The 25,164-nt window shown below is 38.6% G+C and overlaps 1 protein-coding gene across 9 annotated transcripts in view; it reads right to left on the bottom strand.

Moving 5' to 3' along the window:
• The window catches only part of PRUNE2 (prune homolog 2 with BCH domain), a 183,168-nt gene that overhangs the window by 101,982 nt on the left and 56,022 nt on the right, over window positions 1-25,164 (bottom strand). For all 9 annotated transcript variants that reach the window (XM_038402478.2, XM_038402481.2, XM_038402485.2 and 6 more), the window contains exon 6: window positions 24,353-24,447. In XM_038402478.2, the coding sequence (XP_038258406.1) occupies window positions 24,353-24,447 (95 nt within the window). The remainder of the gene's footprint in view (window positions 1-24,352; window positions 24,448-25,164) is intronic.

Here is a 25,164-nt window from a genome sequence, read left to right as displayed (position 1 = left end):
GATTTCAGGGCAACCCTCTGTGCAAACGTGTCTTTCATGTGAGACATCAGCTCTCTTTCCCACTAGCCTGCACTTGCCTTATTGCAATTTTTCATATAAGCTTCATAGAAGTTAGACATTGAGAAGGGGGTTTGCTTAGTATGAAGCAGGGCTGAAAAGATCCACAACACCCTTTCTTCCTGAACACTTGAATTCACTAAGAGCATTTGCCTCTTCCATTAAAAGTAATGGAGTCACAAAAGTTTTGGAGGATGAAGGGGTGATAACAAGCAGCTAGCATGGATTTACCAAGAACAAATTATGCCAAACCATCTTGATTTCCTTCCTTGATAAGATAAATGGTTTGGTGAACAGGGGGAATGCAGTGGACATAATATACCTGGACTTTAACAAGGCTTTTTACACATGACATTCTCATAAGTAAGCTGAAGAAACATGGGCTCGGTAGAAGTAGCATTAAGTGGATATGTAACTGGTTAAACGACTGCAAACAAAGCGTAACTATTAATGGAATGATGTCAGACTGAAAGGGGTTCCACAGGGTTCTGTTCTGGGTCCTGTGTTATTTAACATCTTTATTAATGACCTGGATGTAGGAATAGAGAGTAAAATGATCAAATTTTCAGATGACAAAAAGCTTGGGGAGGTTGCAAACACTATGGAGGAGAGAAATAAAATTCAAAGGGATCTTGATAAATTGGAGAACTGGGCTGTGGACAACAACATGAAATGCAACAAAGACAAATGCAAGGTGTTACACATAGGGAAGAAAAACTAAATGCACGAATACAAAATGGCTGGCTTGGCAGCAGCACTTCTAAGGTGGATCATAACTTTAACATGAGTCAACAATGCGCTGCTATTACAAAAAAAGCAAATGCTATTTTGAGTTGCATTAACATAGGAATAGCATGCAAGTCATGGGAGGTTATAGTACCGCTCTACTCAGCACTGGTTAGACCTCAGCCGTGTCCAATTTTGGTCACCACTGTCTAAAAGAAATAGAGAAACTGGAGTGACAAAGATAATCAAAGGAATGGAATGAAAGCAATATGAGCAAAGGCTGAAGGAATGGGGTATGTTTAGTTTGGAAAAGAGGAGAATAAGGGGGGACAGTGGTCTTCAAAGATGGAGAAAAATTGTTCTCTCTTGCCACAGAGGGTAGTACAAGAGGCAATGGGTTCAAACTACAGCATACCAGATTTAGATTAAATCTCACGAAAAACTTCCTAACTGTGAGAACAGTAGGACAATGGAAGAAACTGCCTAGCGAAGTCATGGAGGTTTTCAAAAAGAGGCCAGATACCCATCTGCCTTGGATTGTTAGACACAACAAACCCTGAATCTTGGCAGGAGGTTAGACTAGATGAGTCTTGCGGTCCATTCTAACCCTATAGCTTTATGATTCTATAACAAATAATTTGTATGCAAAATCAGCTACTCTGGTGATGAGCTTGGAACAAAAGCACCAGTTAGATGAGACTGCATGGCCTATAGTTGCTATCCTTAAAACGTTGTCAATTTTTCCTTCAATAAACAGATACTTCATTTCCTAAGGAAATTCTATTATTTAAACTTCATTCTTTATTAATGCACAGGCTTCACAGTCATGGGCCCATTGCCCCTGCCCCTATGCTCATGTGATTACATAAGTTCAGCTTTCATTTACAAAAGATTGTTTCTAGCTGTCATCATCATGAAGAACACCTTGAAAATGTGGCTCATGGGCAACTGATGCAGCATTGTTAAGTCTGCAGATGACATGAAACAAAAGCTCTAAGAATTCTGATCTGCCCCATTCATCTTATTGGACTGTTAAAGGGTTAAGTTACTAGAAGACTACTTTGGATGACTGGGGCCTGAGTCATTCCTCCTCCAGAAGAGACAGGGAGTGGTAGTCTGGGGTGCGTCTGTCCAAAAAAGAATGATGATGGGGCTCAACCAAACCTACAAATTATTTGTGTATGGGTGGCTTCTTCCACTACCACCCAGGCAGGGCAAGATTTAGGGTAACCCCCATGTGGGATATTTCATGGGGCAGGCCTGAATTGCTTTAACAGAGCCCTGCTTACAGTATTCTACATAATGTAAATATGAAGAAAAAGTTATTGATTTATCTAAGGCATTATCAAAAGTCACTGGAAACATTATAATAATAATTATAATAATAGCATTTTACAAGCCATAGAAATTTCAAAATACGAGACCAGTTACTGTGTGTGTAGTAAAATAAAAAATATGTGAGGCTGCTCCCCCAATTTGATTAAAAAGCATTGTGTGAGGAAGTATGGGGTAGCCTTTATATAAGCACAGTATTAACAGCATGACACTCAGATTTATTATTATATCTAATAAACAAAACCCTTCTCTGAGATTCAAGATAATTCACTTTAGAAGTGAACAAACTAAATGAAAATTAACTGAGTAGTTACACTTTACAATGTTTTAACATTTGAAGACACTTTAACTAAAAATATTATTTCATTAATAACATTTAGGTGAGCGGCTAGATAGACACAGATTCCTCACAAACTGAGATGATAAATCTTACCACTTATATCTTATTTGCCTTTTACTTGACAGTTTGTTCTAGTTCTCACGAGGTGTGTGCTCAGGGACTTTTCAAGAAATTAGATAACATGATATGCTGATAAACAGAAAAAGGAAAGTGGCTTACTTCTAAACTGAGATTAAGCTTCTCATGGCTTCAATATTGGCCAGTCCATCCGCTGAAATTCTGTCCTGCTGTAATCACATTTTAATCAAGCTGCCACAATACCCAGAGTAGAAGAACTGGAAGTTTGCATCCACAAGCAAAAGGAAATTTCAAGCTCAAGTGAATCAGAAGCAAGAACACATAAGGAATGAAAAGGGAGTGTCTGGTGACAGTGGAGAGCAGGCTGCATTTCTCCCCACAGTAATAGCCACAAGCTACCTCCTAAAATGAGGAAACTGACAGAAATCAAAGCCAGGTGCTGAAAGGAAGAGCTCATAAACTTAGCGAGCACAACCTTCAGACCCGAGGGCAATACTTTTCCCTACAATTATGAGCTTTTTAGGGGAACCATTCTAAACAAATCTATTTACATAAGGGCAACACTCTGAAGTCCTATTCTCCAAGGTATCTCCAAGGGCTCAATGCTGTGAGGTGTTGAGTTCTCCTTCGAGATACTCAGCACCCTCAACTCCCATTTAAGTCAGTGGAATGAATGCCAAGCACCATGTAGGAGCTTGCCCTGAGTAAAAAATTCCAAGTCAATTAAAGAAAAAGTGCATCATATAAATGTGATAAGTTACAATAGAATTGTTTTCGCCCTCATTTTTAATCATGATTTCAAAATGAGTATATTACTATACAGTAACATAGGCCATATCCTCAGATCTGGCTTTGCTCGGCTCAGTGCAGGACCCAAGGTGGGGGAAGAGCACCTTTAACCACCTGGTACTGGGACTGGCTCTAACTTGTGCCAAGCTGCAATGGGCCTCAAGGGGCATTCCAGAAATTATTAACTGCTGGAGCACAGGAGGTCTCTAGCCATACACGTGGCCACAGCAGGATCTAGCCCATGAGTGACAGATCAAGCATTTCTTCTTCAAAACACAGTTTATTCAGAATATATTTGCTCAAACATATCATACAGTTAGCTATCCAAAATAGCACAGCCAACAGAAAGAAGGACGGATGGTCTTGAGATTACAGGAGGAGATTGAGTTCATTTCCTGGATATGTTATAGACTTTTGGGGTGACCTTGGACAAGTGACTGGGGGGCTGATTAAAAGCCCACTGTAGTCAATGGGAGTCTTTCCATTGACTTCAGTGGGCTTAGATGAGCATCTTAACCCCTTTGTGCCTGAGTTTCCCATCCGTAACATGGGGACATTAGTACTTCCCTATCTCACAGGGCTATTTGTGAGGATGAACACATTAGTGACTGCAATGTGGAGGATGCCCAAACTAAGCAATTCTTATCTACTTGTATATATTATTATGATTTATTATTTGTATTACCAGTAATGCCTAAAAGTACCAGCCCCATTGTGCTAGGGATACTACAACTATATAACAAAGAGATGGTCCCTACCCCTAAAGAACTAGCACAGCACAAATACAGCACAAAAGACAACAGGTAGAAAGATGGGGAGAGCACATGGTGAGATGACACTGGTCAGCATGAAAAGCTACGGTCACCAACAAAAGTCACATTTATGTAAGTCTTTTACAGTTTCCAACACTTTCACTTGGTCTTATTTATAAATTGAAAACAGTTTTCAATACAAAAGAGAGCCTATAAGGAAGCATAAGAAAAAGGGAAAATTAGCTTTAGAAGCAATCAATAGAAAGATAAAGTACTTTTACAGGTTCAGATCTATAGAGACTTGTCTCTCTTAGCCCTCTCTTCCCAGCTAAATTTTAATGGGGATACCCATAGTCTGCCTATGTGCTCCTTGCATTTTCAGTTGTATTCCTCACTTCCGAGTCTGAAATATTGCATTAGGTCTCTTTGTAGTGTTAAACAGCGGTCACCCTTCTACCTAAAGAAACTGTTGATGAATGAAGTGAGAGTGACATAGATTAAATACAGACCTAGATGTGAGGGAAGGGTGTTTGAGTAAGTACGAAGTAAGAACTTCAGGATTTGGCTTAGGATTCTAAGTGCTATATAAATATAAAGTTTATTATCATTATTTATTATTAATGTATTTCAAATGACTAAAATGAAGAGTGTGTGCAACATGGCTCTTCCTTGGAAGCACTATAAAAATTAATATTCACCCACTCAAACACTTTGTCCTGATAATGAGAAATATGGCTACTACAGAATGGGAAAACTGTCCAAATAAACAAGTTGCAGTCCAACATAGATAGAAAACATATGAAGCAGTATAGACAGTGTATAACTTTCCATGTTATACATTAAACATTAAACAGGTAGCCTTTTAAAGAGAATAACTGTTCTTCAATAATTTTGAGTCAAATATTTTCTCTTTTCACCTATTTTATTTTTAATCAAGCGCATTTATGTAACTCATTGTAAAGAAAACTCACTCTAATTTTGGGTTTACAGGTCTCCCTATCCTTGTAGGCTATTTCTACTAAATATATCTATGCATTAATTGGAATATTATTTATTGTATCGTATCATTTATATACAGCCAAATGCAACCCTGGTAAATGGGAATAGCTACACTGAAGAGGCACTCTCTTACCTCAGTACTGAATTTAGCCCATAGTTTCTAGTTGCTGTACAATACTTTAAAAGGCATAAATAAATAGTTAACTTCTGACAACTTTGGAAGGCAGTCAGTCTCATCATTATAGCACCTTAAATATAAGATTCCACATAAGTTCTGTGCCTTCCCTTGAACTAGCTTGCCTCCTGTGTGATTATTAAAAATCACCATCATATTATGTGCAGTATATGTAACTTTTTTGAACATTTATGACACTCGCACAATGGGTCAAATTCTAATCTCAATTACACCATTGTAATATGAAATAACTTCAGTTAAGTCCATTTAAGTCATTTGAGATAATTTACATTGCAGTAGTTGAGATCAGAATCTTTCCCAATAACTTTATCCTGAAAATAGTCTAGGCAATGCAAGCTTTAATGTCGCTCATATTTCTTTCTGTTCCAAATTGTATTGCTTGCAGCATAGCTTAGGGTCTTGTGACTTTTTATTGTAGAGTTACTCTAAACTAATGGGTAAAATATTTCCATACTACAAGATATTTCATCAGGAAATTCAAAACACTGTCCAGGATACTCATAAATACTATAATGTCTGAAATGACTTATCTCAGTAGTGACTTGGGCTCAGATTTATTGTACAGTTCATCAACTTCTCAGCATGTTAGATAATGAATGTTTCATTTACATTGCTAATTGCCATGCCATGGTTCCTTCAACCTTTAACCCTTATGCTTTATCACATTATCACCATATGTCAATATAATTGCACTTAACAGCCAAATAACAAACTTTCACTAGCTGATGAGAAACATTTTTACAAAAATATAGTCTCAGAAGTAGCTACAAAACTTAACAAGAGAGCAGGACTGAAGCAGCACTGCTGAGATACTGCATAACTACTACAATCTTTTCCTCAAGAAAAAGTTACTCTTTTGACCAAAAAATGAGCATTTTCCAAAGATCTTTGCGTAGCTTGGCCTAATTAAACAACAACAAGCAAAAAGTTCTCAGTTAAACTTTTAGGAAGAGCTTCAACAGTACTTCCTGTGCTTATGTCTCAAATACTATTGCATATGGTTCAGATTCAGTATAAAACTCCCTTCTATATTTGGATAGTGGGTGTTTTCCTCCAGTTTGCTTTAATCTGTGGAACTCTCATTAATTTTACATACCATATGATCATGATAGACATCTCACTTTCTCCAGAAGGCAAAATGTTCTCTTGTTGGGCACCCCAGGTTCTTTTAGTGCTTTCAAAACTCACTGGCAACACGAAAACCATTTAGAGACTGAACCCATTTCCGAGAAAGCTCTAAACCCCCAAAGGAGAAGGTTCACAAACAGACAAGTGCATAGGGTTAATAAGTAACAACTTACTAGGATTAAAAAGAAAAAAGGGGGAGAGGGAATCAAAGAAAAAAAGAAAACAAACAAAAACAAAACAAAGGAGCAAACACATCTGTACATTTCGCATAGCAGAATGTCCTGTTTATCCAGACTTGTAGGTGATACTTAAGTGAGACATTCCAACATTTCTCTTGGAAACAAATCAAAGCATTGTGAGACAAGACACTGCCTATACAAGGCATTACATATCCATCTATCTCTATCTATCTATATAGATGTCTCAATATCTCACATACAGCGTTCAGAACTGGTTATACTATCTCTAAAAGTAGTGGTTTTCTACATTTTCCTGTTCCTATGTCTTTTTTATTTAGATCAAGTTCATTTACAGTTCAAGGGATAGAGTTTCAAACCAAGATTTTAATCAACCATTGAGGAACAATTCAGTGGCACAGTTTGATGTGCAAATACCAATATTTTCACAAGTGCAATTTAATATCTAATTATATAGAGAAAGTGTGGATGTAAAAATGGCATCTTTTTAGTCCATAAGTCTGCTCCTTGTGTCTATTCTTGGTCACACCTCATCTCGTTACCCCTCACTTCTCCGCTGGTACTATACTCTGCCATTTCAGCCTGCTTTTCTTTCTCACAGGGGATTCTGTGCCATTTCTCGTGTTGTCCTCTACCTCTAAAATGGCCTCCCTGATCTGGTAGACAATGCAAACTCACACTTCTTCATAAAGCTCACTCCCTTCAGATACCAGTCATCACTTACTTCCACCATGGACTCTTTTCCTGGCTCACTGTCCAAATATATATATTTTTTTAAAACACCACAATAACATGCAGAGTGTGCAACAATCAGCTTATCTCATGCCCTGCACATGCCCTCCCTGGAGTTATTGTTAAATATATTTGGTTTTAAAAACCAACATACATAACATTTTAAAAAAGAATATTTATTATACTAATTAAACTATGGTCTTCATGACACACCTTGTGGCAGGCACACACTGGGGTGCAGTCAGAAACAGATTAAGATTTATTGGGGCCCTGGGCACAAAGAACATTTGACCTCCCACCCCAGGGGTGCCAGAATAAGAGAGGACCAAGCCCCCCCCCCCACTTTTAAAAGTGAAAATGCCATGCCTGCCCACTTTTTAACATAGGTGTAGTAGCCTCAAGTAGGTGCAGAGCAGCAGTGGCCGGGGCTGGAGCTGATAAGGTGATAAGCTCCCCAGCTGTGAAGCACAGTCCGTTAGTGGCACCAGCCTCTTCCCAGTAGGAGGCTGATGTGGGCCTTAGCCCTCCCTCACCATAGGACCCCAATCCCTGCTCCTCCCCAAGGCCCCATCCCCTGGCCAGGCCAGAAGCTGGAGCTGGGCAGTAGTAAGAGCTGCGCAGGGAGCCCAAGCCGCTGTGAGGAGTCCCAGACCCTCCACCTGCCCAGGGCAGAGTGCCCCGGTGGGTGAGGACACAGGTTGAGGGCTGCTCTCAGGCACCCCAGCATCCTGCCCAGGGCAGGTGGAGGGCTGAGGCTCCCCACAGTGGCCCGGTTCCCTGGGCTGCTCTTACTACAGCCCAGCTCCAGCTTCCAGCCTGGCCAGGGGGCAGGACCTTGCGGGGAGGGAAGAGGAGAAGCAGGGGTGGGGCCACAGTTCCAGCACCGGTGGCCCTCCATTTCTACACAGGTTCCAGTGCTTCTGGGGGGGATCCCCAAATTGGCTGGGGCCCCTGGGCATGAGCCCATGCATTAATCCATCACTGGGTTGCCATTATGCAGCAACAGGATAGGTAGTGATTTAGAGAGGAGAAATGAGTTATCAGAGTGGTCTGCACAGCACAGCCCCATGTGGATGTGGTCTGATGTTTAGAGGATATGGACAGCTCAAAGTTAGCTAGTGTGTATGGTGGTATCAACAGCAGGCACCGACCAAGATGTACGCTGTTCCTTTTCAGAGAAGCAGTAATCTACACCTCAATGTACAACTCTTAACCAACCCCTTTGGAATCTTACCCAGGATGTCATGGTCCCTGTAGCATACTATGGACTGGGGAGCTGTGTTCCTGTTTCCTATCACAGTACTGGCTAGTGCAGGATTTGGCCTTCTGATTTCATTACCAATAAAACACAAGGAAAGATTATGAAATCATTGGCATAAAAAGCTTTTGGACTTGATTATCAACTGAAATGTATGATCCTTCTCACCAACATGTTCCAAAACTCATTCAACATCTCAGAGAGATGAAAAAAATACAAATTCTGGATCGCCACTGAAAAACGAATATTCCCAAATGTATTCATGTACCACATCAACTGCGTTCCAGTGCAAGTATTTTGCTTAAAAGGAATCCTAAGTATGAGGAACTTTTAACAATATATATCCATGTGCATCTAAAGGTAGGAATTAGATTTATGCATATTGTGGTTGTCCACTTCCAGCTGCTTTTGTGGAGTCAAACTTTTTTTTAAATGTTAATACATCACATTATCATCACATTTAGAGAAGAAGAATGGCACCAGGTGTTGATACATCACTGGCAGCGCACGGTGTGATTTGAAAACATGCTTGCCTTTTGAATCTGTAATAATGGGTCAAAGATATATTCTGGATTTAGCACCTAGTACTTGCTCACTGGTTCCGACTGCAATAAATGAGTGTCTATTACATGTGAGATGTCTTATCCCTCAATATATAAGAAACCCTAACTCTTTTCTAGTTGGCAGATGAAGCTGCAAGTAGACTTTTTAATAGGTTGAAATTAAATTATTATTGAATGTGTCTGTGGGATTTGATGGGACCATTGAGTCCAATTCAATTATGGATTTAGGGTGAGATTTTTCTAAAGCACTTAAATGTTAAGGGATACAAGCCTCCATGCTTCTGGGTACAAGCCAGCTCCTAATTTACAAGGATTAGAATTTTCTATAATTGGCCAATACACAATTATCTTGCACCTTCTTCGGAAGCACATGGACACCGAGAGGCAAGATAGCTGACTAGATGGACCACTGGTCTGATCTGGCATGGAGATGCCCCCCGCCATCTTTCCCCACGGGTACCCCCTTCCCGCTGATGCCATTTTCACCCCTCCACTGGCTGCTCATGTTGGTCATCCCCATGCCACCCAGTACCAGCACTGATCAGAACAGCTCTAGAAAGGGAGTTAGTTGCTGCAGAACCAATAAGAGGGAGCCCAAGCCATGCCTGGCTTTGTATTTTATTTTTGTAACTTTAAAAGGCCGTAGGTCTGCAATCATACTGTCAAATAGATGTGTCCATTTATGTAGCAAAACTGAAAGCACTCAAGTGGAGGCAAGGTTTCAAAGTAGCAGCCGTGTTAGTCTGTATTCGCAAAAAGAAAAGGAGTACTTGTGGCACCTTAGAGACTAACACATTTATTTGAGCATAAGCTTTCATGAGCTACAGCTCACTTCATCGGATGCATTTGGTGGAAAATACAGTGGGGAGATTTATATACACACACAGAGAACATGAAACAATGGGTTTTATCATACACATTGTAAGGAGAGTGATCACTTAAGATGAGCCACCACCAGCAGTGGGGGGGGGGGGGGGGAGGGAGGAGAAAAACCTTTCATGGTGACAAGCAAGGTAGGCCATTTCCAGCAGTTAACAAGGACATCTGAGGAACAGTGGGAGGTTGGGGGGGGGGAGAAATAACATGGGGAAATAGTTTTACTTTGTGTAATGACTCATCCATTCCCAGTCTCTATTCAAGCCTAAGTTAATTGTATCCAGTTTGCAAATTAATTCCAATTCAGCAGTCTCTCGTTGGAGTCTGTTTTTGAAGTTTTTTTGTTGAAGGACAGCCACTCTCAGGTGGAGAGTGGAAGCAAGTTTCTTTGTACAATTGACTGTACATATATCTTAAACTGCTCCTAGATTAAAAAAAAATAGCTTGAAACTTTAAGGCATGTTGCCAATGCAGTGTGTAGTGATACTGTTCTGATTTCCCATGTGGTTAACCCTATGTTATTTCCCTCTCTCCCTCTCCTGCTCACTGCGCTGGGGACACTGAGGAAAAAACATGCAGCCTTTTGGAGGAGGGAGTGATTCTTGTTGGTCCACAGTAGTCTGCCCCATTGATAGACTGAGGAATGGTGTTAACAAAGCTGCAAAGGGAGTCCGCTTCTCCTCTGTCTGAAAGACAGTAGCCCCACCAAGGGCCCCCAGTGCAGAGAGGTACACATATGGTGGGAATATTTGTACAGAGACATCACAGGATCTGCAGAAGGCAGCAGAATCTCAAAGAAAATAGGACCCTTTGGAAATGTCAGTGATGTAGCTTTTCTGTTTTAAAATATGGAGGAAAAAAAAAACCCTGGGATTTATTCTGGCTTCTGCTGTTGCAGATCCTGGCAGAGGACAACAGAATCAGCTCATCTGTTCAGCTGGTGGCACCCCAGTCAAAAAATAAAGCTCCCCTTTTCACAAGGAAAGTGGTACCATCTCCTATCACCTACTCTCCATGGTGTAAATATTCCCCCAGACACAGGCCTGGCAGTGTGCCGAACTGGCACAGTGAAGTATAATTCACACATTGTCACACCAGCTTTAGTCAGTCCCATAGCAATAAATATGTGAGAGATCTTAGTCTTTAGAAACTCTGTATTTTATGGTATATACCACAGCTGCATACCCCAACTTTATGGACTTAACCGGAATATATTTGGGACAGTAAAATAAGAGAAAATATTAATTTTGTGGTATTTTCTTTGTATCATCTTTTCTTCTGTTCCATCAATGTGAGTTTGCCATAAATTAGGCCTGCTGAGAGACTGATGCTGAGCCTTCCATATGGCAAATATTGAATTGAGAGATGTTAAAGAGAAATCACTTTTTTATTCTTGAATTAATTCTTTTCCCTTTACGTGGAATGTCAGGTTAAGCCACAAGTGTAGAGAAACAATACTGCTAGTGATGTTTCCAAATACAAAAGGAAATGGCTAATGAACAAAATTTTAAGTAAAAAAAAAAAAAAAAGCAAGTCCATAGATGGCATAATCAAATATCTAGAATGGATTTTGCATCAGGCTCAATATTAGGACTTTTAGGCTATAAAGCACAGTTCTTTTGTTTCAAGGAACAGCAGTTCACTATTATAATCCGAGTTCATTCAAACGCATAACTGCATTTTTTTTTATTAAAGTAATCCTCAGGTGGGGTAAATCAGCATAAAGCCAGGGAAATCAGTGATGCTATGCAAATGTATAGCAGCTACGGATATGATACAATGATTCCCACTTCAGATAGTCTACTCTAACATCTTTTCTGCCTAGAATTCTACACACAGTAGGGGAACAATTCAGAGAAAAAAATCTGGAAAAATCAACTTTTGTGCAAAGATGCCAAGCGTATTTTTTGCAGGCCAGGGCCCTCTGTGAAACTAGTAAGAAAGTGGAGGGTGAATTTCCTGGTGCTGCTGAGTCATATGGAAATAAAAGATTAAGAATCTTATTGGTGGTTTTGTCATTTCTGAAGATTAATTGTGTGATCCCTTGGAAACCTGACTAAAAAAAATACAAAGAAATTTTTAAATTGTAAAATGTGACTATAGTCAAAGTTATACAATGTATGTAAGCCCCTCTCTTTCTGAACACCAGGATTTAAACTTTCAAAGGACCTTTTTTATTTTGTATTTGCAGTTTCATGCCTCCAATTACTTATCTCTGTAATTTTTCACTCATAACAAATGTAAGCACAAATAGTAGTAAACAGACATCCAGTTGCTGGTTTTTGATGGCAAAATTAGAATTCAAGTTGCGATTTTCAAAAGTGCTCAGCATTGACCTAATTCTGTTCCTAATGAAGACAGTATTAACACTCCTATAGACTTCACTGGGAGAAGAGTTAGGCCAATACTGAGCACTGTGAAAATCCCACCCATTAAGGCCTGGCTGGAACCAAGTCCTAGAAGAGGAAGCATGGTCTTGTTGTCAAGGCACCAGACAGGCCCTCAGGGAACTAGATTCTGTTTCCTGTTTTAGCACAGACTTCTCATGTGATGCTGGAGAAAAGGGCTGGACTGAGGGTGAGGGTTTACAGACCCTATGCAAAACCAAGCAAGGCATGGAGCAGTATGGGGCCAGGGAGGCCCCAACCCTCAACAGCTGCAAGGTATGCTCCAGGTGATGAGGCAATTTAAAGGGGCAGTGGTAGGCCAGTGACGGGTGGAAGGTATTACAGGCTGCCCCAGAGCTGTGAACCCAAAAGAGGCCCTGAAGAACAGGATGTTGTACCCCACAGGTGAAGCAAATATTACTAAGACTGTGACCACAACCTAAATGGAGAAGCCACACGGGGTACGAAGGGACCCTGGGGGAATGTAACTTGAGGTGGACCAACAAGTGGTCCAGACACTGCAACATCCCTTTAAGGCCCTATGTTGAGATCTGGTGGAGTGGAATGACCTGCGTCGTCCTCTCCTGCTCCCCTTCCCCTCTGTAGTGAAGGAACCCAAAGGGGGGAAGAAGGAACACACAGGAGAGACTGATGCCTGCTATATAGGACCTGACAAGGCTCTGTCCAGGATGGGCATACTGAAAAGCCACTGCCTGACAACTAGGCCAGCTGGCTATCATACTGACCTGCTACACTGAGCAACTCTTATTCATGCTCCATGAGCACTTTTTCACACAGCCTAGACTGAGCATTCACCTGTGCGAATAAAAGTTGCACAATCTCATCCCAGTTCTCTCTGTGTCTCAATACCTCATTTGTAAAATGCAGATAATAAGATTTCCCTATCTCACAGAAATGTTGTAAGGATAAATTCATTGACTCCTATTCCCACCTCACTCTGCCTTTATATGGGTGTAACCCCATTGATATCAATGGAGTTACTCTTGATTTACACCAGTGCAAATGAGAGGTGTTTAGGTATGAAGATGAAGGGGGCCATAAAAGTACCTAGAAAGATAAATATCTATGCAGTTGATTCCCATAAGTCATCAAATAGACGCATAAAACTCCATTTAAGTAAATGGGAGCTGCACATTTATATCTGAGGATGGCCCTGTGATTTTCACTTGTAAGTAAGAATTAAGAAGTAAGACATAACAAGGTCTGGTGGTATTGTCTAATGTGGCAAGAACCACCTTGTGGAAAGGTGGACAGTCTCTCCAACGTTAAAGCCAACGACACTTTTGATACCAACCAACTCCAGCAAAGAAGAAAACTAGAGGCATTCAAAATTTTCAGTAACAAGAATTTTTTATGAATGTTAAAGAATCAGAGCAACTAGTTTTCAGAAAAAAGAAATATTAAGAGTCTTTGAAACTTTGAAAAGTGCCTATAGTTCCTTCATATCTCTAGATCTAGTGAACAGATCCAAATTGTAATACACAACTGACTAGGGATAATTACCTCATACACAGGATAATATTCAGGACCAAAAAGAAAATAATATATCATTCATAAACAGCATTATTTTTTGAAAAAATTATGTCTGAGTCTCCATCACTGAAGCCAACACCGAAAAGATGCCATCAGAGAGAGCTTTTACTGACTGGTGCTTCAGTGTTTTGGCTGAAAGCAGGAGGCTGCGGATGAGAAGAAACAACAACAAAAGATGTTGAGATAATTCTCCCTGCACCTTCTAAGGGATGCATTAGGGAAACCCTGAAATATATACATGCATTATAAACTTTAAATAGTCAGAAGTATCCTTACTTTAGTGAAAGAATTGACAAGTATTTCCTGTAAATCAGAATTAAAGTTGTCTTTGGATTTTAGGAGTACATCACTGACCTACATAGGACAATTGGTTTGAACAATTTGGAAATTCCTATGTTCCTATGTCTAAGAATAGAATATGGATTGCAGATTAGGCCTCTAAAATTTAGCAGAAGGTGTATAAGTAGTGTGTTACCATTCAGGTTACTGTATATATTACAAGTGAACTGCCATCTATCTAAGATCGGATTCAGCAAAGCACTTTAGAGCATGCACTGGTAAATAGGGATAGATTTAAGAACATGGTAAGTACATGTTTAATTGCTTTGCTGAATGGGGAGCCTTATTCCTCAACAAAATATCTCTATTGCATGGTGTAAGGGGATTTTTGTAAATTAGGTCTTAATAAAAAGTTGGAAATCATGGGTTAGAATTTTCAGTGACCAATCAGACAGTTCCTTTTGGTAATATTCTACTTCACTTAGAGGTTCTGTAACTTTTTATAACTAGAATAAATGGCATATGTATTTGTCTTCATTTTATATTACACAACATGCATATCTAAACATTTCAGCAAATTATAATAGAGAAAAGTGACTCTACTTTTTTATTTAAATTTGGTATTTGGTAACACTGGTGGGTTAACAGTTTAACATCCCACTTAGATGATCTCCCACAAAATTCAAGAAACAAAATGAATATTACATAGTACAGAATCAAATTTAAATCTACAACAACTTTTGTTAATAGGTTCTCAATCAATATGTTCAAACAATGTATTTTAACATATTCAAATTGCTTTTGTATTAAATATCCAGGCTGTAGACTTCTTTAGGGATAAGAAAAGTGTATGATACATCATATGAACATATTTTTATGCTGAACATTTCTCAAAATAGCACCTCCCGCTGTCAATGTCTATGCCCCATGAACAGCTGAGCTGAAGTGCTACTGACAAAAGCAAAAAGGGTACAAAAATGATAAATTAGTCAAATTTATAAAAGTCAGGAATGAAGTCCAATAATGAGCCTTCTCTTTACCACCAAAATGAAACTGTAGATGTTCTTTTATCTATATATATATATATGTATGAGAGAGACACTTGCTCATCATACAATCAAGAGTTCATATTCTATAAACAAACAGTATTATTTTCTTTACAGCTAGAAACAAATATTCTTGTAAACTTCTAATGAAAGGAAAAACCTACTAACTTTCTTAAATGGCAGATATATTTAAAAATATAAAAAATATTTGCCTATTATAGAAAATTAGATTAGAACAAGCTAATGTATGGGTACACTTATAAGATTATTTATTTATTTATTTATTTAGCCAATTCATACCAGCTATCTGAATTTTAAACAGAGATTGATTTGCAAAGAAATAGTATGGCAAAACTCGCTTTATTACAGTGTATGCCAGAAACAGATTTAGATCTGATACCAAACAAAATATAGCACAAGTCACTGGAACTTCATTAAACATAATCTGCTACAGAAAGAAATGGGGAAAACAAATTAAATATGACTATGAATGACATTCTTAAATGACACCAGCAGTACAAATCTTGTTTTTGTTTTTCCAGTTTATACTGTGTATAATGATGGTAGCTATAGAATAAGATAAGCAAATATACCTTATAAAATATTATGCACCATCTTTAAGCTCAACATGACTTGAATTTACTAGTACATGCCCTGAGACTGGTCAATGTTATTCATAGATTTTAAGGCTAGAAGAGACAAATATGATCACCTAATCTCACCTCCTACCGAACACAAGCCATAATCTCACCCAGTAATTTCCACATCAAGCCCATAACCTCTGTCTTGGCTATCGTATGTTTTGTAGAAGGCTATCTCATCCTGATTTAAAGACCAGAAGTGATGGAGATAATCACTATAACCATAGCTGATGACACTTTTTGCTTTTCTACAGTCAATTAATAAGCAGTTAAGGTCATAAATAAACAATCTGGGATGACCCATACACATTCCCACCTGTTTCCTTTCTGCACTTGTAGAGCAGGATAGACAACCACAAAAGAAAACCCACATGCTTTGGTTAGCCTGTTAGCATCTAGAACCAATCTGTATTCATTCCAAATGGGATTCTTCATGCAACCTGGGGCATCAATAGCACAGGTACCATCCTCCAGAATGGTAGAGTTGCATAATTATGATTTTTACATTAATGGATCTTTGAATGTACTATTCATTCTTGTAATGTAATGACTTAACTCTCTGAATACTTCCAGGATAGAAAATTCAAGTACATTTAGCTCTGTATGTGTGAGAGAGAGAGAGTGTGGGTGAGTGAGTGAGTGTGTATTATAAACATATTTACCTATAGGCAGATTTCACACACTGACATTTAAAAAAAAACTTAATTAAGGTTCATTTATTTACAAATGAAATGTTTTCAACACACACCAAAAATGTATTTAATGTTTTATTTTTAAACATAATTAAAAAATAATATATAAATATATACATACTGCAAATGTAATACAGATAACAAATTCATTTAAGCCCATTTATGCACATTAGTAACACACCATGTGGCAGAAAGACTAGGACTACAAGAAGACCCCTTGGCGATTTATTATATATTAAATCCCTAATGGCCTCGCCTCATCTTTGTAAAAATATGCACAAAAGTCCAGACTATGCAGCCATTGAAATGAACGGTTATTTATTTGCTAATCGAGAACCCTATGTTTAATGTTCCTTAGACATAAGGTAGCCTGCAAAAGTCGCATTCCTACAGCTCCATACATCATTTATTTTACATACCCTAACTTCTCACAACAGGCATCAGAAAAATATCTCTGAACAGCATTGTAAGTTGCTGAGAATTTTGTTTCCAATTCCATTACTGGAAGATTAAATGTTAACATGTTTACTTGCTTTTTTAGCCTCAAAAACAAATCCATGTACCAATATGACACCATTTCAAAAACATAATGTGTATATTTATACTGGAAAAGAAAACTTTGCCAAGTCTGTGATGTGATCAGCAAAAACAGACAATGGAAGTTCAACCCTTCAAATAAAATTAAATACATTATGATTTATGTAGTAATCCAACTAGTTTAAAAGTTGTTTGAAAATGCCTGCCATGCTACAGTGAGAGAGTTACTTATTTTTATATAGGTATAATGTGTAATACTTAAATAAAAATCTGTCTTCATAATACACAAAACACCATACAAATCTGCCAGAAAAAACTTGCAAATATATACACTGTGCTACTTCTAATGCTATTTTGAAAAATATTTTGAAATTTAACCAAGGAGTTTTCCTTCTCTTGGACACCGGTTGGGCTGGTTAGGAAATCAAAATCTAGGGCTTGATCCTTGGGTCTGGCCAATGTTCAGCAGGATCAAAGGAGGAGAGTCTTACGTGATGTTATGCCACCTTTCTGTTCTTTCCCTATCCAATCCTTGAGACAGCTGAGGGTTGTTTCAAATCCAAGTGAAATTTATAAGAGTCTCCAGGCTGCTCTAAGTTATACTGGCTGTAACAGCCTCTTGGGGAGTTGTTCCACCAGCCCAAGATCAGCAGAGCACAAAGTGCTGTATCCACCCCTCTTCCATTCCTGGGACACACCCCACCCTGACCAGAAGGGCCAGGAAATATAGAGTCAGCAGGAAGTATAGAGTCAGCTACGCTATCATGTGGGGACTGCCCTACGTAAAGAACACTTTACAAAATTATAAAGTGTGCTCAGGTATCAGGGTGAGGAATGTGATGTAAGACCCTTAATAGAGCATTATCTCATCAGTCAATCAGCATTCAGTTTCTCTCACATATACTGATCAAGACCAGATACTCATATACCTGTTGGCCATATTTTTCAACTGGCTTCCTTAAATCTCCTTGAGAAATCTCTGTTTATGTTATTTTTCTTCTCTTTATAGATACTGCTAGTTGTGTTATCGTTAAGTGTTCCAACTGAGAGCCTGCGGGCTGAACCTGGCCTGCAGGACAATTCCATCCAGCCCCCAGAACTCCTAAGGCATCCGCTCCCCACAACAGCTGCCCAGAACATAGAGAATATTGCAGTGAGTGAAATGCTGCACAATCTACATGTGGAGACAAAATGGCCTCCTGCATGGGAGGTCACGCAATGTGGAAGAGGCCATTTTATAAAGCCAGTCTCCCTCCGGCACATGCAGCACTTCTCTACAGTAGCAGAAAGGTGAAGGTAGCTGGCAAGGTAGCCAGTGAGCAATAATGATCCTTAGGGTCATCTCTCTGGAATTATATTTTGGTAATGGGCCTATGGAGGTGCCTCTAGTCCAAACTAGCATCCAACCCACAGCATTGAAATGGCTGGACCACAGACTCCAGCAAAAATATCAAGCTTTCATAAGAAACTATAAAGAAAAGGGGGTTCCATAAAAGTTTGCATATCTTGTTCACTATATTGCATTGTGAGGAAAGAGGAGAAATGGAAAGTTCAATTCACAAAGTATTATTCATCTCTCAGGAAAAAATGACTTTCCCGGAAAGTCACATTGAGAAGATGCTTCTCATTTCCAAGGGATTTCCAACAGAGAACAAGCAAAATATACTCTCAGGGTATAACATAATAAAACAGAAATTAACAGCAGTGCATGCACTCAGTTTTGCTACAATACCCTATGAATAATCTCCATCATGACTTGGAGAAACTTCCAAGTACAAGTAATGAAAACAACAGCCACTTGGGCCATGTTACTTCTCTGTTGCCACTATCTTGAACAAATGCTGCCATGCATGTAAATAAGATGAAGTTTGTGTGTGATATGGCTCTGTTCATTTCTTGTTTTAACCTAGAACTTCATTGTAATTTAAATCTATAAAATCCCAAACAGAAAGAGCTTTATCTGAAAAATGCAAAGCTGTGTACATCCAGCTCCTCACACAAATCCTGATTTGTATGCATGAAATGCCTTCCCTAAATTGATCAATAAAGCCCTCTATTCCTTTAATATTACCCTCTATTTCTTTAAAACTCTTCTCAAGATCCATCTCTGCCAAGATGCCTATAAGAGATCAGCAAATTAATGATGGGCAGGTGGGGATACGTGACACTTTATTAATATAATAACAGCAATAAATATACTCACATATACATAAAATATATATTTGATTATATTCCAACCCCTCACACCCCTCATATGTCCCTTGTCTTCCCAAATTGTAAGCATATTGGAGCAGGGATTGTGCCTTCCTGTGTGTTTGTATAGCACCAAGAACCATAGACCTTGATACTTTTCAGGCCTCTCAGTGTTACTGCGATGTGAATATTGACTAGTGATACTAATAGTGAATTAGCTGGTAACTGAAGGAATTATTCAATTATTGCCATTATTACCTTCCTCCTAAACCAAAGAACATTTTAGCAAACATTTTCTCTAACAAGGGATATTAGCATCTATATTTTAATAGAAAACTCAGGTCTTAACTCCATAATAACTGAACAGTTCACAAATATTGCAGAATTTATCTTCACAACTCATCTATGAGGTAAAGAAATGTTATTATCCCCATTTTACAGAGGCAGAGTGACTTATTCAAGATTGCACAGGATGTCAATGGCAGAGCTGGGATATGAACTCAAACATCCTGAGTTCCAGCTCAGTGCCTATCCACAAAATCATCCTTCCTCTCAGAAACACAGGAGCTAAGACAGACTCTAATTTCATTATAGATCTGTAAAACCAATAATAAAAGATAGCACGTTTTTTATGGGTATATGAAAGACTATGAAAGTTATTTCATTTATTAGAATATCAATGTCATTTGATAGATTGATTTAAAAAAGTCTTTATCATTCTTAAATACTCATTTAACCCATTCACAGCCTGAGTGTTTCAGGTGTGCCATTTTCATTCTTCATGACACATAGCAACTACAGCAATAAACATATGTTTGTGAACAACACACTATTCCTGATGCAGTAGATATAATCACATTATTATCACTATTAGTAGCAACAGCAGCAGCAGCTGTGTAACCATCAGAACCAATAAACCCTAACAGATCAGGAGAGATCATGAAACCAAAGCACATAATCAGGCCTAAGAAAACTCTTCATCAAAAGATGCTCTTATGTATCTGTTGACTGGAAGAACAGTTTGACCCTGTTAGTTTTCTAAAGAAGCAAACACATTATAGATGCAACATCTGTGGCATTAAAGCAAAGCAAAGCAAAAGCAGTGTCTCATGTCCTCATTGATGTTTAATTAGTTAATATCTGTACAGCACTTAGAACATGGAAAGCACTGCATAAGTGCTAAGTAGTATGAATTATCTTCATTATTACTAGAGCAAATCCGGAAGTATTTATACAAGCAAAACTCACAGGAAGTTTTACCAGAGTGAAGAGTTTTACCAGAGTAAAGAGTCATGTCTTCAGGACTTTGCCTGAAGTAAAAGACTCAGGTTTTCAGATTTTTGCCTATTGTTAATTATTATTCCTATTATGGGTTACAGAGTTCTGCTTGCCGGGGATATGGCAGGCAGAGCAGTGCACCATGGTTTTGCAAATCCACCCCTGACTCTGCTGGTGCTGTTGCAGATTGCTACAAGCCAATAACTGTCCTGTGTGCTTCTGTCAAGCACTGTAAGCCAGACAGAGTTCTGAAAGTGTTTCAACAGAGTGTATTAACTCAACAACCACAAAAATTAATCTCCAGACACAGAGGCTGGAGCAATGCCACTTCAGTTAAAGCATGTTTCTTTTGCAACGAGAAGAACTAGAAGGAATGACTTCTAGGAATCAGTCAAATTCAGTCAAAAATGGCTGGTAATATCAGTGACTTGATGGATTCAGATTAAAGATCATTTTACTCATGGAAATCACAAAGAACTGATTGTTTTGTGGATATGCAATTGAATCTCCTTCCCCCAGACAGTTCCATTTAGTTACGCCTCAAACAATGTTCTTGTGAACCACTTCACTGCTTAAGAATCAAATCTTGGTGTTCCCTGCACAACAGTATTCTAAAGGCAAATGTGATACAACATATTCACTGAGGCCAGTTCTGAAACTTGTCTGCTTTTAGAACTATAAAGACATTGCAGTGGTCAAGTAGTAGAAGAAAGGGATACAAATTATAGGCTAGAATGTGACTAGCCTTAATACAGTTGTGCAAAATAAAAGTAAAGATCCTCCATCTCCCAGTTGAGCTACGTGAGTGCTACCTGGATGTTGGATCTGGGTCCTGCATAGAGCACAGAAGCTGCATTCCACATATTCTTTCCAGGAAGTAAAAAAAGCATCTTAATTTAATACTGAAGCTCATTATAAGCCTAATTTGTACCACTCACCTAAATTAGCAAAATGATAGATAATGGTTAAAATAAATTATTAGACGATTATAAAATCCCATTTCTTATTCAAAGAATGCATTTCCAACCATCTTGTTATTGGTTATTTTGACATTTGTATATTTTTGCAAATTTTAGGGGCCAAAGTTAAAGCTGAGTGGGCCGTGCAAGTTTGGTGGAGTGATGGAAGATAATGGAGGATTGTATGGCAGTGAGAAAGTGGCTGGACCCTTTAACTTTTCATTTCTTGACTCTCTAACATGTAGTTTTTTAAACTGATTGATTACTGTGCCAGCATGTAAATTACTAACACTGACCCTACTGACACTATCACTTATTTAGTAAGCTAGACATTAACTTTTTGACATACTAGCCAGTAAAATTAATATCTAGTATGATTCAAGGTATGTAGCTTTGAAATCCCTTCACAGAAGATATCTTGATACAAAACATGCTTCTCTGAGCAATTATAAAGTGTTTTGAATAAGTCAGGAAAGAAAATCCAAGTTTGACATTTTAAACACAGCAGGATGATATTCAACAATACAAAGCTACAGACTAGATCCAGCAGACCTAAGCTGCTGGAACTGCTATCCCTGGAATTTCCATAGGCCTTGTGGTGTTTGCAAAGATGAAAACTAACCTCTATTTTCAAGGGGAACTATTCCTTTCTTGTACCCCAAAATGCTGTGTTTCATGGACTCTCCCATTCTGTACTACTCAACTGCCATAATTGCAGTAAATTAGGTTATTTGATATTATACCAAAACACTCTGTACCTGAGCACACTTAATGCCCTACATGTCCTAACAGATTCTTCTCCAACTGACTAAACATCACTCAATGAGGGACAAGTTTGAAGGGCTCACACCATTAAGACACTAGGCTCTTCCCTTGCTGACAGTGTCATTTCAGAGGGACATCCAATGAGGGTATTAACACCACAAAATTGAAAGGTCAAAGATTAATTCATACTTCATGGCACCCAAGAAGCTTGGCAACAGAAAGACAGATGCCCAGCACCCTTAGCTCCTATTGAGTTCAGTGGAGTTGTGGGAGCTCTTAAAATCAAGTCCTTGGTGACTGGGGATGGGGTAGAACACCATCACCTACTTGCAACATTCATCTACCAATAAGAGAGCAATGATGGCTTCTTCCAGGAAGCCTATTTAAAATAATAAAGGAAGGGAGAAAGAATAAAACATGACCGAATCATAAAACATCTGTTCCCCACTCCCCTCCAGCTTAACTTCTGTTTGTCTCATAGTCAGCGAGGCATGAAGCTTGCAGAGTTTGAGAATCAATATTTGTGGAACATAGGGGGCTCATTCACTGGTAGCCATAAAGTTCATTTTTACTTGTTTGAATTGGTGATGCAGCACAAATACAGTCTTGGGTATTTTTGGTCAGATTGGTTCTCTGTATGTAGGGTGACCAGATAAGCGGGACAGTCCCCATATTAGCGGCTTTGTTTTACAGAGGCTATCCTCCCGGAAAAAGAAGTCTCCTGGTTTTTCACTCCTTCTATTGGTCACCCTATCTATATGTAAAGGATCATTTTGGCTAACACAAGATAGATGAGTCAGTAATACAAACCACAATGCTTTTAGATGAGGCGAGCTTTATATGCACCTGCTCAGTGTGTGAGGACTTGGCTGGGACTAAAAGTGACCACCTACACTGATGGGGTATGTGAAGGGACTGCAAAGTAGTAAAAGCCCCCAGGAGAAATAGGAGCAAACGTAACAGCTACCTTAGGCTCGTGCCTTACCCCACTCCTTCTGAGGTGACTGATGCCACTTGCAGGACTAGTCATACTCAGCTGCTGCACTTCCCACCCGCATTGTGGCTAGTCCCTGAACATGGGCTTAAGAGGAAGGGAAGGTTCCTCGTGTGTCCCTTTGCTTTCTCACACCTGTGAAGAGCCAGCCTCAACCTGGCCCTGAATGATTTTGAGCTGTACTTCTACACATATAACAGCTAATTCTAAAGTGATATCAGCACAATATTCATTAAAAACAATACACTAGAGAAAAGAACATCTGTAAAATATGCCATGTTTCAGAATATCAGCCGTGTTAGTCTGTATCCGCAAAAAGAAAAGGAGGATTTGTGGCCCCTTAGAGACTAACAAATTTATTGAGCATAAACTTTCATGAGCTACAGCTCCTTTTCTTTTTGTAAAATATGCATAACTCAAACAGCTAATAGTTATGCACACATTTAACTAAGAGCACTCCAATTTAAGTGGGGTCAGTTCAGAGGTGTGACACTGAAAACCAGCAACCAAAAAAATGACTTTCACCAGTACAGCTAACATAGGAAATGCCAGAGACAAGCAGCCATCTTATTAACAAATTAGAAGGATTTCTTATCAACCCTGGAACGTCTATAGTTTATGATCAACATGACTGTTTTCATAGCATTCAAAGGAGGTGTATAAAGTAAAAAAACAAGGGGATGCTTTTCTCAAGGAGTTGAGAGATTATTAACCCCACTGCACAGAAGGGTAGGTTATGATCCAAGCATTGCAATTTTCTGCAGCTGTTGCTCTAAAGCATACTGGTAAATTACTTTTATTTGAAAGGATATTCAGATGCACAGTAATGAAAGTCAGACCACAAATAACTACAGCATTCATAAAAATGAATTACATCATTGACAAAATCTGCTCATACCCTATCTTGAGAAAACAAGTAACTGAAAATCTATGTGAAAGAACAGGCCACCTTATGCTGCTTGGTTGTTTAGCAGCTATATTCTGTTTATGTTTCCTCTTACCTCAAGGGTCATGTACACCATGCTAACTGCTACTTTAATTTCTCCATCTGACAGCTCCTTGAGATCCTTCAACATAGCCTCCTCAATATTTAAACCTGTTTGAGATACAGAAAAACTGTTCAATACATACAAGTTTCAGAGCTAGTCAAATGCAAAAGGATGAGTTAAGACCAGAACTTTAGCCTTAATGTTAACTCTTCTGGCTTTTATGGGTTCACATCAAAAAATTAACATTATTATTTTATTATTTAAATTAATATTAGTAGTATTGCAGTACTACTTTAATATCAGAGTAAACAAAGTTCAAAAGAATTAAAAGACAAAGATCCTCATCAGTTTCCCTCGATGGAGTTGTAAAGGCTCTGATCTGGAAGCATATCGAATACAACTTCTCAATGAGTGCACATACTCTTTAATCTTCAGATCATGGATATAAAACTTTTGGCACTAATATAGAATTGTTGTAACAAATCATTCAGAGCTGAAGCAATTAAGGTACATACTGTAAATACAAACTTCAGATTACATTATACCATTGATCTTCCTTAAACTAACATTGTACCAATGGATGTTTCTGTGTGGGATTAAAGATTAATATAACCCTCAGGAACAAATTAATGTGTGTACGGATGGTACAGGAGATTTTATCATCATCATCTACTGGGTGACTCTTTAATTGTGGGATCTGGATTCTTTTTATATAGGAGCCAGGAATGTTGTGAATTTTCAAATATTTCATTTAACCATATAGCTTTCATGTAATGGGAGATGTCCAGCTAAACTGCTGCAACATTCTCTAAAACTATATTTAA

This window comes from Dermochelys coriacea, chromosome 5 (genome assembly GCF_009764565.3).
Source record: "Dermochelys coriacea isolate rDerCor1 chromosome 5, rDerCor1.pri.v4, whole genome shotgun sequence".
In the NCBI taxonomy this organism is placed as follows: Eukaryota; Metazoa; Chordata; order Testudines; family Dermochelyidae; genus Dermochelys; species Dermochelys coriacea.
Note: the sequence above shows the minus strand (reverse complement) of the source record. Positions and strands in the feature narration are given on the sequence as shown.